The following is a 19,568-nucleotide window of genomic DNA, read 5'->3' on the forward strand; positions in this document are numbered from 1 at the left end:
AATGTGTTGACTTAGATTAATTGTATCAAAACGAATCATCAAAATTATTTTAACCCAAATAACAAGTTGGTGAATTGGCAGATTGGTAAACAAATACACAATTCTAACCATAACTATGTTAAATTGAGTTTTGGGTTGGATTGGGTCTTATCGGCTCTATAGATAAGGTCTCACGTACCCTAGTGTGGTCGTGGTCTTAACTCTTGTGGTATTTTTTCCTTTCTTTTTAAACAACTAAGATTTTATCGTACAAGATACGGAAGCAATCAGAAAACAATTACGACTATAATAAAATGGGGTTTGCTAAATAAAGCTCTTAGGACTGTATTTAAAATGCATAAATTATTTGTACATTTACCATAAAATTCAGGGGTGGACTTTTAATAAAAAAAAGAATAAGTTTTTTTATACACGTTGAATACAGCCCTTAAGACTGCATTTAGCATTTCCCAAATAAAATAGATGGACTCATTGTATATAAATACGTAATTAAGGACAATAAGATATTAGAATTCCTATCATCACAACTAAAAGTCCAAAATTATAACAAGGAAGTAATGAATTGGTACTTTTTCCTTTTGTTTACAATTTGCTATAAGATATAACACGCAATTTAAAATATAATGTTTCAATTCTTTCGTTGTCAAATTCTAGAAACGATGTTGATAGTTAATAATATAGTTTTCCCGTCCCAAAACATATGTTCTGTTTGAAAAATACACAATTTAGAAAATTTACTATCATTACGACATTACATCATCTATAGCCTATACCCATTAAACTCTCTTCTAATTGGTTGAATATGAACATCTAAAATTTAGGACATCACAAATGAAAACCAAGAAATTTATTTTGAGATTCTACTTATGTATGTTACATAGACATAGATATGTTTTGATGTCAACTTAATCAAAACTTCGAAAATATGCTACTCCCTTTTTATATATATAGTTCATAGAAACATTTTTATTTACACTAAAATGTTTCATGCTAACTTTTGAGGTCATTTTGGCAACCACGCTTAGAATGATGATGTTTGGACGTGAAAAAGAAGATGTATGATTCATGTAGACTGTAAGGGGACCTCTACAATTTTTATTTTATGCTAAATTTGAAACAATCTAAAAACCATCAATTCAAATTTGTAATGGTTGGTTAATTTCAAAGATAGGATGTGTGTGGATGAATTTTGTGTTTGTACTGTGAGTAGTTTTTCGACAGAAAAGAACTGAAGTTCGTATGGTCCAAATATGGCTCGGTTTTCTTAATTCGTGTGTACGTGGCGGTATGAAGTTACGGTTTGGTAAAAGTAGTTAATTGGAACTGTGTCTGGGCTGGTTTTTTAATTGAAAAGGTAAATAATAAGTAAAAATTAAAACAAATAGTTAATGTAAAACAAATAAAACAATATTTTTTTTTTAATTTAAAATTATCGTGGATTATGAAAATTATCGTGCATCAATATATATACATGTGTTGTGTGAATCTTCATGCATCAATTTTACCAAAATGTAAAGGTCAAGACCTTGTCCAATTTATTTTACTTTAACACTTGTTTTACAATATAAACCTCCGAATATATATCTATATCTATATATCTATATATCTATATCTATACCAATATACTAAAACAGGATTGTAGCATCTATTTATCGACATGTGGCATATTATTAAGACGACATGTGTTTTTTAATTCAATATTAATAATAAAATATTAGATATAGTTTATAACTAAAACTTATTAAATTAAATATAAATACAAACCCTATATATATACTAATAATAATTCATTGTTATCTACGATATAAATACTAACAAATCATATCCTATATATATACTAATTAATTGTTATCTACGATCTAAATATGAAAGGCTATTTATAGGCTTTAACTACATATAATATCAACATCAACTACTTATAATTTATAGATCTCATGAAACTTTCGGGTAAGCTTTCTAAATACGTTTTTTTTTATTATTATTTTTATTTTTATCTATCAATAAACTAAAACATGATTGAGATGTTCTTTAAACGACACATAGCGTAATCCTTGATCGACACGTGTCCTTTTAATTTATTATTTCTTTTTTATTAAATTAATTTTTTTTAAATGTATATGGATTTAGATTCCTTATTAGACTTCAAATTAAACTCTAACTTTTGACTTATTAATACAAAAGACATTATAACCTTATTTGATTGATCGTTTTCTCATTGATAAATTGTTTTTTTTTCTTTCTCAAATTTTCAATTCCTATTACTTGTATCATTTATGATAAGTTATTCACATGAAGAGTTCAAAAATTTGAGTTTATGATTCAAAATCACAAAGCTATTTGCCGTTATCTACTATGCTTACATGTTCTGATTTTGACATGGCTCAAAAAGTTTAAGGTAAATCCAAAACTTTAACTAAACATATATTACATTTATAATTACCGTGTATTTATAATTTTCCTTTGATTATCGATTTACATTAACCACAATTTATTTTACTCATGAATCATGTATGAGGTATATTCGAATTTCCTTATGACACAATATATATGGTTACCGTACATCGTACGGGTATTAGGATTAGTATATATATAATTCATACATAAACTTTTTTAAAAAAGTTTATTATTATTATTTTTATAATAGTTCCATTCAATATAAAATAGTTTTTACACGAAGTTGGATGGAAGTCTAGATAAAAGTTATGTTCCCAATCTATTATTATTATTATTATTATTATTATTATTATTATTATTATTATTATTATTATTATTATTATTATTATTATTATTATTATTAACCTATTGGTTAATAGATGAGTTGGCTAAATTGGTCTTGAGTTTTCTGTTTTTTCGAACAAGATTGAATTTTTTTCTTTTAGCAATTAAGCATCTCGATACTTAAACTTGTATCTCTAATATGCTATGATGTACCGAAACTCCAAACAGGTAGGCGTACCCGTTTTCGAAACTCCATGGAAATGTTTCCGCATATGAAACACGTATGAAACGTCTCCTTGAATTTTCTATAGATACCGAAACATTTCTTTGAAGTTTCCATACTGTTTTTAACTAATATCAAGATTTTAATGGACTTTTTCTATTTTCCAAACCCAAACAGCCTATATTATATACAATTTGATTAAAATTAAATTTCTTCTATTCCAAAACAATTATTAAACACTAAACAGTCAATGAGTACTCACTAATCAAACATATATTATACAGTTATACATATACAATTATACATAATCTCTCAATTCTCAAGTCTCTCTCTATAAAAAAATCGATTATATTTCTATATTTTTGTATTGGCGTACCCGTATCCTGAAATTTTAGTTTTGTCGTTTTCCGTTCCCATATCGTTCCCGTACCCCTTTGATGTACCTGTTTCGGTGCTACATAGATAATATGTACTTGTAATAATAAAAATATATAAAAAAAACCTTTAATCAGAGAAGCTGAAACTTTAAATAAAATTTAAATTATAATTATAATCATTAGATTAAAATGATAATGACATAATTTTTTTAAGGCAAAGGATATTTTTCCCAATTAAATGTCTCCTAAACCACTATGTATATTTATAAATAGATCGCATCATAATAAAAGATAATTATGCATTTATATTTGAGTAGCTTTTTAATAAAAGTAAAAATATTTATCCATGTCATCATGAGAGTTTTCAAAATTGTAATATACATTATTAAAATTGTGATATTCTTTATTACGATAAATATAAAATTTTCATTCAACATAAACATAAATGTACGTCGTATTACAACACAATATTGTTTATTTTGCCCATAGGCTCGTGACTTTGTTTGTGATTGCTCAAACAAAATTCCGAGGAAGGTCATCCATATTGCATTGATGTCATCCAAGCACGCTTAACTGTGAAGTTCTCTTCTCATTCACAATCAATGTGCCTAAAACATGTTCTTTTATATAAAGCCAATGATATTACACATATCCAGGATCTCCATGCATGTAAGCAATGTGTGCTTTCACACCACTCAACACAACTCAACGTTTTCATTGTATTATGCAAAGGCGCCACACTCCCCAACAATCCAAGGGCAGTTCTGATACCACTTATAACACTCCGTTTTTTCACATTACAATATTGTCTGCTTTGCACATTGGCTCTAACGTGCAAAATGGACAATACCGTGTTATGTTAAGACGGAAGTGCTATAATAAAACTCAAAATGTAGATTTGGGTGTGAAATTTTTTTTTATCTTTTATATAAAGATAAAAAACACTGTCAAAGTCGTATTCCAATAAGGATAAATATTCTTTAAAGTTGTATAAAAATCTTCTAATAAATTTAGAAGAATCTAAACTTTTAGATTAAAATCAAAGGTTAAGATTTATAACTACTAATATACCTATAATACACTTAACAAAACTCATTTTACATTAATGACCCCACTACCGTCTCCACTATCGTCTATTGGCTTTGCTTTAATGGATTTTATTTGACTGGAATGAACGTTTTACAATTTTTTTACTTTGCAAGATTAGTTTTGTCGGTGGAGGGGAGGAAGAAGTTCAACCGACTCCGTTATCGTCCATTACCGTCGACACCATCTATCGCTGGTATCGCCACTAACGTCAATCTCATCGCGCAGACATACGTCTAATAATAGTTATACCAGATTAGAGAAATATTTTTTTAGGATACACGAAGTATATAAAAAACTCATTGGATGCAAAAACAAAATCGAAAACAACAAGATGCACAACAAAATCTGAAAAAAAAAATAATAAATGTATATTTATTTTTGAAAATCATGTGTGAAATGCATGCGTTACTACTAATTTTATTTCTTTCTTTTGTTGATAAGACGAAGATTGTGTTAATTTGTTTGTACTAGGAAACCTTTTTGTACACAAGTATTAGGGACGAAAAGCTTATGGTCCATATATAACATTTCTTAAAAATTCATGTGATTCTTGTTTTATGGCATTTATGTTTATTTGGCTTTTATGAAAATTATATAATGTATTTGTAGTATATTTTACGAAACGTGTGAGAATTGTTTTTACAATTCTAATGTAATTTAGAGCATCGGCTGTTATTGTCGGATTGCCGGACAAAACCAGACCATATACATGAGTATCGTTTCATCAATTTTATCATATTATCATCGTCAGACAATACTGGAATATATTATTTTTGTATTAAGTTTTTACTTTTAAAAATTACACAAATAATTTTCCAGACTACTTTTTATTGATGTAAAGCATAAATAGGCATTACCATAAATATACATTATGTCACTAAATAAACAGACTTTTATCTAATTAATTAAGAACAATACTTCAAATGAAATTAAATACCTACCGACGCATATAACAAAAAATAACTAGTGAAATATAAAGTGTCGTTACAAAGTTCGTTCTTTTAGTTGCATTACGAAGGGATATTCAATCATTTTGGATGAAGTTTGATGAGATCTATCAAATGTGTAGATTTAGAAGTTTTTTGGCCATTCTAAAATATATAACTTTGCTCAATCAACGAATACGGCATGAGTTCTTATACGTACGAAGGATACATCCGCATTGGATTAACCAAATTTTCAGTACAGACCATGGGCATTTGGTATTCTCCTCTTCGTTATTTATTTTTCATGAGAAATTGTCGTAATTCGATTCTAAAAATGAACAGTACTCTTATTCTATATCATCCCGTTAGAAATCATTTTTGGATATATATATAATATAATTTGATTAAATCTTATGACCTCACATCACCAAACCGGCCGGTAAACGTAAACATCCCGTTAGCTCTTCTTTCTATTTCTATCTCTACTATCTATATTATCTCTATCTCTACTACATTATAAAACATTTGTTCTTTCAACTTTAAGTAAAAAAAAACCCCAAAATACCCCTATCACTTATTCATAATACTCCTAGAAGATTTCTCAACCACTCATTTTTTTCTCTCTCCTCAAAGCTTAATCACTTATTTTTCTCACTCATCTATAAATCATTTTAAACTCTAATTTATTCAAAATCTTTTATCTCAAGTACCATACATCGATAAATTATAAAAATTATATAGGCGTTTTTAAAATTTCATCCTTTTTCACTATAGATGTCATTTGATATACTTTCGACGAATTTTTAAATCTGAGAGCGAAACCCGGACATATAAGGCATTTGGCTATCACACTCTGTGACCTATCACCTTCTATGACCTATCACCCCCACCATCTAACCGCTGTAACGCGCGAGTACTTTGTCTCGTATTACTATATAAAAATCATACCCTCATGTTGAAAGTTTATAAAAAATGGGACATGTTAATTGACCAAACTACCCTTAATGAATTAAATCACCACAAACCCTTAATATTAAATTACACCATTAGTCCTTTATATTATAAAATATATCTATAACCCCTTTTAAATCAAACAACTTTACATCAATTATCTACACAATTTGAAGAGACCGCTATCATCACCATCCGTCGTCGCCATCACACTGATGTCATCGCTGCCGCATTGCGCGAGTACCATGCTCATAAATGTTGATATATATATATATATATATATATATATATATATATACACACGTAGTATTGGTTGGATACTTGTAATTATGTAGGGAATGTTGGAGGGTAAAATTGTTAAGTTTGGAAGCTAAAGGACTAACGATACAAGACTCTAAAAATAAATAACTAAAGGGCTAAAACTGTAAATGAAGCTAGGAGGGGTGCATTTTATTTATAGTATATTATAAAAAGAATAGCTTTATGTTGACAATTACATGAGGAAATGTCTAAACTATTTTTATTGTAAAAATCACATTATCAATCCTTTATTTTTAAAATAGAGTTAATTTCACAAATCGTCTTTGTGGTTTTACCAAAAAATCACGTTTCATCCTTTAAACTTCAAAATGACATTGGTAGTCTTTTATACGCGGATAATAGTCACGTTTAGTCCTTTAATTTAACGGATGATTGTCACATTTCGTCCTTTAATCTAACAGGTTATGTTCATGTTTCGTCCTTTATACGGTCGACTAAAGGACGAAACGTGACCATTATCCGTGTATAAAGGACTATCAGTGTCATTTCGAAGTTTAAAGGATGAAACGTGATTTTTTGGTAAAACCATAAGGACGATATTTGAAATTAACTCTTTAAAATATCTCTATTAACTTTTTACAATTACTTTTACATCAATTATCTACCCTATTCAACGTTGCATCCACCACCAACGATCGTCCCCTACTACAACACCGTCGCCGCCACAAACACCGCTGCATTGCGCGAGTATCGTGCTATTTAATATTTTTGAGAATTTGAGCTTTCAGGGCTTAATATTTTAAGGTTGTGGATAATGGTAAAAAGATAAAAAATAAAATTAGTTGGGCTTTTCATTTGAGGGTGGTCTCTTGTGCACCCTGACTACATGCTCCATCCTCAACCGAGTAGAAGATAGAAAGTCGTGTTTTTTATTTCTTTTTCAATTTTTTCATTTGGTATTTTTAATTTTATGATAGTTTTAATTATTTTATCTCTTTCTTTAAACTATTAGTTTGCAACTATATTTTTGTAGCTATGTTTTGCAAAATATACCATACAAATTATATTTTTTTTTTCACACTAATATTTTTTTAATTTTATGTATATTGATGTGACATGAACAAATTGAGGTTAATATGTTGAGTTGGACGGAAAATGAGCTCATTGTTTTTCTTCAGTACATTCAACCATGTTACCGAACTGATCAATGTGCCTCATAGCTTTGAGCCTTTGATGTTGATATTTGTCACCGATAGTTACTAGATGGTCAATAATTGTATCGATATTTCAAATAATATTGTACAACACTTTAATCTCTTAGTAGTTCTTAAAATTTTGATAACATCCTTTTAAGATTGTTAGCATCAAAAGCATTATTAAATAATAAAAAGCGTCGACGGCCATTTTTATGACTATAATCGTCAATAATAGTTGTAAGGTTGTTTTGTACGTAACTTATAATAACAAATCTCACCAATAATAATGAAGGAAACAAACGAATCCGACTCGCATTGAAACAACTTGGAATCTTGTCAGCCGATATACATGAATAATGTTAAAGTAAAACTCTCATATATGGACTGGTTAATTTTTTTTCTTTTTAATATCTCTAAACAACAAAAGTTTGATTTGGACGTTCAACGCTAGTTTTTGAATATATATGACATTATTATGATCATTTTATATGAGAAGTGGGACTAATGATTATTAGCATAGCTTATTCCATTGTTGATTACTTTGTTAATTATTACCATTTATTCTAAAAAGTTTTTTTACATTAAAGTATTAACGTATTTATAGGTATTCATCAATATTCTCACATAGTAGAAGCCAAAGCCTAGTTCAATTCTTTGAGAAAAAAGACTATTCACGACAATGGTTCATGACTCAAGTGATCTTGAAATTCCAATGAAGCTTCAGGTATTAAGTGATAAACACTTTTTGGTTCTTTATACATATATAGTAAGGGGTCCTGGACATTTACGGTAAATGATTTACCCTTTTTAAAAGAGAGGTGAATCAGGTGATATCTGTACCACAAAGTTTTATGTATCTACCACTAGTATGCATTACTGATTTATACAGTCATTAATAAAAGTTGTACATTGTGGTAGATGAATCAAAAACAGTGGTACGTTCATCACTTCCTTTTTTTAACTAGACAAAAAAAGCGAAGTTATGTATCTTTGTCAATATGGCAAGCCATTTACAAATGGCACATCTAATATACCAATTCATTTTGAAAATGTGTGTTCATTCTAATATATATGATCATGATGATAACTAATATATGTATATATAGGGGAAATGGAGTGCAATGGCTATGTGTTGGCTATTTGGATTGGGTACTTTACTATCTTGGAATATAGTTTCAACCATAGGTGACTACTTTTATGAACTATTCCCGGTAAGTAGCATGTTAGTTTTGATCGTATATTAACGTCGTGTCGTCGTCATTAAACTTGATATTTTTACATTATCGTGTATGCAGAATTATCATCCTGCAAGGGTACTTACCCTGGTTTATCTGCCATTTTCCCTAGCAACTATTTCGATTTTTTTGTATCACCAATCAAGAATTGATACTAGGAAGCGTAATATTACAGGATACATTCTTTTCTTTGCGAGTAACTTCAGCCTACTTGTGGTTAGTTAAAACCTATATGATCAAAGATTTCATATGTAATAATTGGTAAAAAAAAAAATAAAAAAAAAGAGTACTTACGTGTAGTTAAATGTGTAGTTAGATTTAGCAACTTCAGGAAATGGTGGAATATGGAAGTATATTGGGATGTGTATCTTGATTGCCATTTCTGGTATTGCTGATGCTCATGTGCAAGGAGGAATGATTGGAGATTTGGCATTAATGTGCCCAGAATTTATCCAAGTAAATGTCTTCTGGTTACCTTTAAACGTTCTGTTTTACCCGTTATATAATCACTTCTAACCGAGTCTTGTACATGAGTGTGGGTAAACTTTAGTCATTTGTTGCTGGTTTGGCGGCTTCAGGAGCTCTTACCTCTATTTTAAGGCTGACTACAAAAGCTGCATTTGAAAACGTTGAAAATGGGCTACGCACAGGGGCATGTAAATTAACTATATATCTTCCTAAATCGCTATTTATCATGACTAATTTCTTAAATAGCTAGCTTTCATTTCTGATATGATTATGTTTACTTTGTATGCAGTGGTATTCCTTGCCATATCTACGCTTTTTGAGTTTTTGTGCATTATACTATACGCGTTTTTCTTCCCAAACTTGCCTATTGTGAAATACTATCGTGCAAAAGCAGCTCGAGAAGGCTCAAAAACTGTTTCTTCAGACCTTAGCGCCGTTGGAATTCAAATGGAATTTGATCAACATGTACAACCGAATTTGCTTATTTTTTGGGGGTGTTTTGTATTGTGTTACAATGAAATTTTGCATTCTGTAATGATGAGTTTGGATAAACTATTTTCTTACCAATTATCCCAAATTGACTATGTCATTATCATATCATTATTTTTTTACAATTCAAATAGTCATAACAGAATCAAGCAATTACTTTGAAAACACATTCCAAAACACCCAAAATTTCCTAGAATCTTATTCAAAAACATGTTTATGTATTAGCTGATATTAAAAGCTTTTGCCATCTGGACAGGTAGAAAACGACGCTAAACCTTCAAAAAGATTGAGCATCAAACAGCTTTTCTTAGAAAACTTCGATTACACTATGGATTTGTTTTTGATTTGTGTCGTGACACTGTCAATTTTCCCAGGGTTCTTATACGAAAACACAGGATCACATCAACTTGGAACATGGTAAGTAAAACCGCTGTCATTTTTATCACCGTGTACACTCTCTTGTAAAATTAGAAGCGGTTTGCTACATTCAAAAGTCATGTTGTTGTCGTTAAATACTATTTTCAGGTACCCGCTTGTTCTAGTGACAACGTATAATGTATCTAACTTAATATCAAGATACATTCCTTTAATCCAATATCTAAAGCTGGAATCACGAAAAGGACTTGTGATCTTTGTATTATCTCGATTTTTGCTTATTCCTGCATTCTATTTCACCTCAAAATATGGCGATCAAGGATGGATGATTGCGCTTGTGTTTATTCTTGGATCAACTACTGGTTATCCCACAGTATGTGTCATGACATTAGCCCCTCGAATATATAAGGTATATAAGCGAAAATATTGGGCATCTCGGCGAAACTATTTCTAGAAATTCAAGTGTAAACTTCTGTTATCGTTGCAGGGTCCAGAGAAAAATGCGTTAGGAAATTTACTCGTGCTTTCACTTCAAAGTGGCATACTTATTGGTGTTGCTCTCGACTGGTTGTGGATTATCGGTAATGGAAACTTTTAACACGGTGTTTGTAGATCTTGGATGAGCTCCTATAATCATATACTTATTGGTGTTGCTCTCGACTGGTTGTGGATTATCGGTAATGGAAACTTTTAACACGGTGTTTGTAGATCTTGGATGAGCTTCTGTAATCATTGTTCTGCTTGATGAATCATTTTTTGAGATGACATACAAGTACTCTCTGTTAAGTTTGTGAAAGCTTTCACTTTAGACGAGTCAATTTGTTCTAGTTAGTTTCTAAGTGCCTAAGAAGAGAGAACCATTTCTATATCTTTATTTTATTTTATTTTTATATGGAATAAACATACATGTTAACTGACAAACGTTATACACGGTAAGAATACATTCTGGTGTGTTGTTTCCTCTTACGGAGTTTTAAGCTTTGACAATGTCACGATTTAAAATCGACTTATTAAGTTATTCAAGATGTTGCCATCGACAAACGTTAGGATGTACACCAAAGATAATACTGTATTACAAAACATTTGATAAGGCATACAACTTTGCTGAAAACATTTGAACATTTGTCAAATATTTAAAACACACGCCGGGAGTTTACATATGAAAACATCAAGTTCAGAAATTGTTGGTTCATATCATTACATTTACATGTTTGTCAAAAGTTCATGAAGATACACTTCTTCATTGCCGTTTACAACATTTATGCCACCCAAATATTGAATTCACTAGTGCCAATGATCCTTTCAGAAAGAACGTCATCACATTCTTTATATCTTATACTTTCTCCACAATTGTCCTAAAAAAAGAAGCTAAATACAAACAAAATTTTGCTGTCCGAAAAAAGTGCAATTAACGCACATGTATAAGAAATGTAGATGAAAGATCGAACCTATAAAAACGTATTCGTTTACAAAACTTTTTGTTGCTGGTGAGGTGAGCGACAAATGAGCCTGTATTTATGGGGCCATCAGGCCTTCGATTGTGTAAGTTAGTGACTTTGCCCAGTCTTCTTTGAGTAACAGTGTTTGAAGTGTGTGCATTACATCATAGTCAGGATCAAGCTTCCGTTGCCAACCCTGCAAAATTAAGACAAACTCACAAAAGTAAGAGCAAGGTTTAGGTTTACAAATTTTATAGCATCCAGCAAGAGCATATGGATGAGTTGTAACTCTATTGCATCCTAAGAGGTGATATCAACTTGATTACCTATACATGGGTGGGCTACTCGTTTCTTTGATGTGTCAAATTAGTTGAGCTAAAGAACTTGACTAAAACGAAAACTGATCAAGCAGGCAGGTCAAATGAACTAAATGAGTTATGCAGGGTTAATATACAACCACTAAGGCCCACTAAGTCACTAACAAGGTTAACACCCAACTGAAGCTGATTCTATTTTATCGCAATGGGTGACTACGAGAAGAGACTACATATATGCCACATTTTTATTTCTTTATAATAGGACTCTCATTAGCTTAATTGGAGATATTGATGGTGATCATATAAATTCGTGGAATAGAAGTGTGTAAGCCAACTATTCAAACTTCAGAGCCGAGTAGTCTAGCACCTTATTGTTGCCGAACAAATGCATTATAAAGTAAGTGCAAAAGAACTAATCAAATACAACCCAACAATAGCTTTATAAAATTTAGGTAAGAGGGTACCAACATAATGAGAGCAACTGTATAAACTGATCTATCTCAGCTACTTATGAGCAAAGAACAAATTGTGCTATTTTGAAGCTCCTTAAAAAGAAACATGCATTGGATATGATGTATAATTAACGTATGACATTGTAAGGTCCACTCTACAAGAGCAAGTTACAAAGCAGCACACGCTACTGGAGTCCAACTTTATTTACACATATCAAACATCCTGGGAAATAAACAGCTTAATAATTGGGTCCGCATTATTTCAATATTTGAAACACTCCTTGTGGAAAGATGATTTTAGAGCGGACGTTCAAAAAAGACCGCCCATGAAAGAAGACGCAAGTCTTTAGTTACATATGGCAATACCAACCGAATTTAGATAGATCGATTCATGATCTGTTTTCTTTTTAATGGTCAATAAAATGATACTAGGTTATAATGAAAAGGTCGCCCCAATTATATACTAAAGCATAGAAATGGCTTGTTTTGACCTTTATCAAACAATTTCTGTCTCTACCCAGACATAACCCACCCGACCAGCACATTTGTGACCTCTAACTTGAATCTCTACCACATGAAAAACTGAAAACACACATTGACATACCACTCAACCCAAAGTTCACATACCCTCCACGATCATATCAGTTAAGCTTTTCATTGGGAAACTGCAAAAGAAAAGAACTACAAGAAATGTTACCTCAAGAACCAACGTTGTGACCATTACAGTTGTCACATTTCCATCCACATTAACTCTATGGCGCCTGACTTTCTCTAGCACGTCATGCATGCAATCAGCAGGATGAACAACATCTCCCTCTGGGCTACCCCAAAAATCAAAAGACTCCGTAACTTCCTGTAGTGCCCAAAGATGCGCAAAAATAAATTAGATACACCTTATAAAAAGATAATGTAAACATACTTCATGCTTTTAACTATGTATAAAGAACTTTAAAAACTGGACATAGCGATTAGGGTCAGCATGGCCCATTTTGACCCGTACTCAAGGATCCCCTAGTTTGACCTAGCCCATCTAATCCAACTCTATTATTAAGAATCATTATGAACGAATTGTGAACAAATGCATAGAAAACTAAAGCTACCTTGATAAAAGCCTGAGGATTGGGACAATTTTGTTGTTTTGATAGCCTTAGTGTGCACTCTGCTGCAGTGCGTCCGTCTCTACGGGCAACAGCTTTAAAGAATTCCAACAAATTCACTCTATCACTCTTGGAAAGTTCTGCAGTCATGCCTACATCAAGGAATATGACATGCGGCTTCGACTTGAAGATCCCTTTACGAGATGATTTGCTCCGGACAAGAATATTTCCAGGATGCATATCGGCATGAATAAAGTTGTCAACCTGAAGAAATGGGGGGAAACATTCTCCATGAGAAACACAAGGTTACTCATGCATTAAGGTTTGTACAATATATGCATGTCTGAATTTATTCCTTATTTGTGCATTAAGATGATATGCGGAACAAGCAGATCTTTTTGTTCTTCTGCCCCTTACAAATTATAGGTTAAGGTACAACTATAAATGAGTTTGGTTTACATACAACCTCAAGGAAGCCCATCCAATTGCACTCCTATTGGGTAAAGTTGGTAACTTCAAAAACATGATTCGCTGTACAAAAGGCATTTAACTTGGCTAAAACGGGTGCTCTGGACCCCAAAGAAAAGAAACAAAGTCAAGTACGATATTTTTTTACAGTTACATTTCTGTGATTGGTCGAAAGTGGTCATTCTTACAAGCTACCATTTAGGTATTTTTTGCAAAAGTAAAATATAATATGATAACTGTTAGTTTGCAATTAAAAAGCATGTTCCATGATTCCAAATGCCAATCATTCATAGATAAGACCAAATCATATACGGATCAAGAAAAAGTGGTCATCACCACACAAATCCAAATTTGACATCAAGTTTGCTGATATATTTTAACCTTCGTAATGAAGAACATAATGCATCAATAATTATTGACTTTCTATACGATCATACTTCACTATTTGTTGCAGATAAACCATCATTTTGTACAAAATGCAAAAAGAGAATTAGCTGTGCATAATGAGCACTTATTGACAGAATATGCTTACTTCAAAATTCCAAAAAAACACAAAAAGTAAGGATAAAAAGAGCCCGTATTCTACAAGGACTCTAAAGTTATCCGAAGTCTTCTCACAACTATGATAATTTCTTGTAGTTCACATGGTGAAATTTGGAATAAGGACCCAAGAACCAAAGCTTAGAGGGTCACTATTATAAGAATTAACTAATCAAACACCTAACTTAAGCAGTGTAACGGTGAATTTCCAACGCATCATTCTTGGTACCTTGTATACAGAAGATCATTCATGTAGATATACACTACGCTTTCAAGAATAGCAGTTCTTGAAAAAAGTTAGAGCGAAGTTGTTCTTTCAAAATTGACATCTCCATTTCCCAAATTGTCTACCCTCCCACATGTTTGACGTTCTTTCTATATTTTCCAAAATTGAACCAGTGACAGCAACATGATAATTATCGAGAATATATCAGAGTTTAACTAAAGGTAGCAAATTCGACCCACTTACATACCAATTGGTTGATTTGGGTTGTGACCCATTTCAAAGGTGTAACTAACAGTCTCTACATAAAGTCTTATTTATTGTATAGATCAACTATTACAAAGATTCTTCCTTAACCAAAAAGGGGGTAAGATAAGCTAAGGAGGAACAAATCGAACAAGACAAGGAGGCAAAAAGGTCACATCCCGAAAACACTTAACAGGACAATTCAGGTAGAAACTGTCTATGTAATAATACTATTTAATAACAAACTAGCACAGTACTCGCGCAATGCGGTGGTGTGATGGCGGCGACAGATGGTGATGGTGGTGGCGGCATCAAATGGTGTAGGTAATTGATGTAAAGGTGTTTGATTTAAAGGGAGTAGACGGGTAGTAAAGATATCTATATCTATACTTCTATACTACTATATAAAAATCATAGCCCATGTTGAAAGTTAAGAAAAATGGGACATGCGAATTGACCAAACTACCCTTAATGAATTAAATCACTAGTCTCTTGTATTATAAAATATATCTATACTACCCCCTTTAAATCAAACACCTTTATATAGTAGCATAGAAGTATAGATAACAAAGACGTGTTTGTGGGTCAACTCAAAGCGACCTGCCTGATGCACAGTTTGACCCTGTTACCCGACATGCAACCTCTAATTTTTAAGCAAGCACTTATAATAACAGAATGCAGCAACGGTTCACACAACAAAATATAGTAAATGATAGAAGTACTAAAGGAATGGAACATGTTACCAGCAGCATTTTTAAAAGAGCATGAGTGCCAATATGTGCAAGAGAACTTTTAAGTCGAAAATGTCCTTCAAGTTCATCAACGTAACGTGACACACTTTCTCCTTGCTCAAAAGTTTCCACCAAAACCGCTGGATGAACAAGCGGATATACAGGTTTAGGGAATGAAACATCTCTCCAACTGCGGAAGTTATATATAAACCTACTCAAATGAGCAGCTTCTCGTGCAAGATCAACTTGGGACATCATAAAAACTGCAAATTGTTGTACACTTTCATCCAATCTCAACCAATTGAGAGTAGGAACGAACTTAGACATCTTTGCAACCACGTTGATTATATCAAAATCTCTTTTAATTGATTCACCCACTCCAGGATGTCTAACTTTAACTGCAACTAATAGAGGCTTGTTACTCTTGCCGCGATATCTATATCTCAAAGAAGCTCGATGAATTTGTGCAATACTTCCTGAAGCTACAGGTAGCTCCTCAAAATCATCAAAGATTTCAGATATTTTGCGTCCAAAAGCCTTTTCAACCGTCTTTTTTGTGTAAGCAAAACTATGTTCAGGAGCTTTGCTATGAAGCTTCGACAGCTCAGTACACAAGTCGGTAGGAAAAAGGTCTGGGCGTGTGGCTGCCCATTGACCCCATTTTATAAATGCTGGACCTGCAATTTCCAAAGTACGACGTACAAGTTGGAGCCATGTTTTTCTAGCTGAATTGCCAAAATAGTCGACAAATGGAGCCATCACCATACTGGGTGAGAACAAGACTGCCAAATATATAGCTCGGAATAATAATATTAGACCTTCAAATATTGAAAGTAGTGATGAAATCAAAAACGCATGTCCATTTTCAGCCCGTGTGTAGAGCGCATTTCTAGGCTGATAATAATCGAGATTAGACCCTGAGTCTGCTAATACCAGATTTCCACAAGCAATAGCAAATACACCAGGAAGAACGATATACGAACGGCTCAATGCCAAACTAAATGCTTGGGCCAACTTATTCATGCCATCCTGATTCTTGGAAAGGCTCTTCCAAGCATTTTGAGCATGATATGTTATCGCCTTATTGACTGGAATGAACGAATAATTTCTGAAGAAATTATGCCTGCCAATAGAACATTTGGATTTACATCCCAAGATAGAAGCAAATCCTCTATTGGAGAGTACGCTTTGAGAGTACATCCTGTATTGGGAGTTGTAAGAACCAGATCTAACAATCGATCCATAATTTCCATCTTCTATATGAGCTCTCCTGTTGCTTGATCTAACTAACTGTGTTGTCCTCTTAATACTTCTGGTCGACAAGAACCTTCATGTACGATAAATGAGTTGTTATTAAATGCATCAATGCCGAAAAATCAACTAAGAGAATTAGTATGGAAATATTCATATTAGTAAGTTTCTTCACTTTTTTTATCTCTACTACATTATAGAGCATTTGTTCCCTCTATTTTTTCAACTTTAAGTAAGTGAAAACCCTAAAATACCCCTGTCACTTATTCATAATACTCTTAGAAGAAATCTCAACCACTCATTCTTTTCTTTTTCCTCAAATCTCAACCACCCATTTTTCTCTCTCTTCCATAAATCATTTTATTCTTCTAATTTATTCAAAATCTTTTATCTCAAAAACCATACATCGATAAATTATAAAAATTATATGGATGTTCTTAAAATTTTATGCTCTTTCATTAGATATGTCATTTGATATACTTCCGGCGAATTTTCAAATCCGAGGGCAGAGCCCATACGGCTAAGGCATTTGACTATCACAGTCTATGGCCTATCACCTCCTATGACCTATCATACTCTGACCTATGGAACCCTTTTTAGGTCAATAAGAAAGATAGTGCAAAGAATCAAGTCTTGATATTTCTTTAGTTAAAACAGACAGTTGAACATATATCTACCACTACTCCTAGAAATGGAACAGAAAAACTACACGCATAATTCGAAGTTTCGAAACCCATTTGATACAGAGCATTTTTATTGTTTGTGCTTAGTTTACATGCATAATGCTCAATACAACGTCTTGCCGTCTTCCAATAAAAACTATTACATAGCTAAAATTCTTGTGAATGCCAAAAACACAGTAAAGGTTACAATAAACTATTGCGTTTATCATACTAAGGCAAATTCTTTCCTAATAAAATCCTGTATATGCAAAGTCTCGAGCTTTACGCCCCGTTCTAGCTTACAGAAATGCACCTATAATTGCTAAATAATCAAACAACTCTTTTATAAATTTCTATCAACTAAAAATGCTTCCAAATTCAAATCAATTCTTAAAACAAAAACCCAAATCACTAACAAAACATACAACAAATCCTAAATAAATATAAATAAACAAATATATAAATGAAAAAGAAAGAAAGAAAGAACCTTGACATAGCGAAAAAAGAAAATGAAATTGATTTTTATTAGTAGGTATTAATTCTAACAGCTGCACGGCAAGCATTTTCTATTGTGATTCCACCGCTACATATCATCACAATCATCAATCAATCAAGATTCGCTTCCTCACGTATATATATATATAATATATAGATATAGATATTATATATGTATGTATATAACTATGTATAATATAATCAAATTAAATTATATATGATCGTTATTGAGGAAGGCTTGATTTATTGGCGGCGTTTCAGAAAAGAAAGATGGAGGAGGAGGGGCTTGTTTTTTCTATATTGTTTTTGTTTATGTTTTTGTTGATGTTTTAAAAGGTTAAAATTCGTGGAGATCGATGTATTTACGTGTACATATCTCATGCCTCTACGTACAACTGTTTTTAGCATGTCATAATTGACACTTTGGGAAGATAATCTCTCAAGTTTTTGAATCTTGTCTCTTAATTTTCAATCAAGGGTCAAGATTACTCTAACATGTTACTCTAACATGACTAGTCATGTTAGAGTAACTTGAGGGAATCAGCTCCCACATGAGTAGAGTCTCTCTACCGATGGAAAAATCAAAGCGATACTTGTTTAATCGATCTTAAGAAAAATGATAATGTTAGTCGTCTTCTTAAGAAATATGGTTAATTATAACCAAAATTAAGTACCGTATTTTTTTTAACCGGATTCAAATTAATCAACGATATCAATTAGGCTTTTGATGATCGTTGAGAGAATTCTTGATGATAACGTCATGTTGAATTAAAAGTTTGGGATGATGAAAGGTTGTGAAAGATATGCTTGAACTTGAACAAATATTGATCTTAAAATGATAGAGATTCAACAGAAAGAAGTTTGATTGTGTGAATTAACAAGTATTTGTGCTGAACTTAGCTTGCTATTTATAATAGTTAAGGATAGGCAAATGCGGTGATGTTTAAGGCCTTATGGTCGTGAGTACATGGTGGTGTATGGGGTGATTCATGCCAACTAGAGTTGTGATGTGGTGGATTGTGGTGATAGTAAATAAAAAGCGACCATGCAGCTTAGTTTCACCTAATTAAATGAAATTCAAAATATCTAACTTATATAATTGTGTTTATATATACATAGATACTAGCACTTTTATAGACTTAAGTTCTAGTATTTATAAAGGATTAAACATCTAGTAAAAGTGATGATATGTTTCTTTTTTATGGCACAACAAATATCTAGTAAAATGATTATTTTACTTAGTTTTTAGCATCTTTACTATTCATAAGATTTAATATATAATCTGGATAAATAGATTTTCAAAGTAACTACATCCAAAAATAACGCCCAAACTAATATA

General features: G+C 32.0%; 2 protein-coding genes across 3 annotated transcripts; one reads left to right on the forward strand and one right to left on the reverse strand.

Annotated features, from left to right (window-relative positions):
• Window positions 1-8,303: 8,303 nt before the first annotated feature.
• Window positions 8,304-11,251, forward strand: LOC122581225 (equilibrative nucleotide transporter 3-like). Of its 2 annotated transcripts, none has more exons than XM_043753399.1 (9): window positions 8,304-8,465; window positions 8,848-8,952; window positions 9,037-9,192; window positions 9,289-9,432; window positions 9,527-9,632; window positions 9,734-9,909; window positions 10,172-10,350; window positions 10,459-10,717; window positions 10,796-11,251. In XM_043753399.1, the coding sequence occupies exons 1-9, from the start codon at window positions 8,421-8,423 to the stop codon at window positions 10,904-10,906; spliced, it is 1,281 nt and encodes a 426-aa protein (XP_043609334.1). In that variant the 5' UTR covers window positions 8,304-8,420; the 3' UTR covers window positions 10,907-11,251. The 2 variants fall into 2 exon arrangements, with proteins under 2 accessions (XP_043609334.1, XP_043609335.1); XM_043753400.1 differs by having other exon boundaries at window positions 10,190-10,350.
• A 187-nt stretch (window positions 11,252-11,438) lies between these two features.
• On the reverse strand, window positions 11,439-18,505 carry LOC122581224 (probable serine/threonine-protein kinase abkC). Its single transcript, XM_043753398.1, has 5 exons — window positions 18,222-18,505; window positions 15,834-17,148; window positions 13,617-13,877; window positions 13,214-13,369; window positions 11,439-11,943 (listed from the first exon to the last, which is right to left on the reverse strand). The coding sequence occupies exons 1-5, from the start codon at window positions 18,227-18,229 to the stop codon at window positions 11,824-11,826; spliced, it is 1,860 nt and encodes a 619-aa protein (XP_043609333.1). The 5' UTR covers window positions 18,230-18,505; the 3' UTR covers window positions 11,439-11,823.
• Between the last annotated feature and the right edge of the window lie 1,063 nt (window positions 18,506-19,568).

The sequence above is a fragment of the Erigeron canadensis genome, chromosome 9 (genome assembly GCF_010389155.1).
Source record: "Erigeron canadensis isolate Cc75 chromosome 9, C_canadensis_v1, whole genome shotgun sequence".
Classification (NCBI taxonomy): domain Eukaryota; kingdom Viridiplantae; phylum Streptophyta; class Magnoliopsida; order Asterales; family Asteraceae; genus Erigeron; species Erigeron canadensis.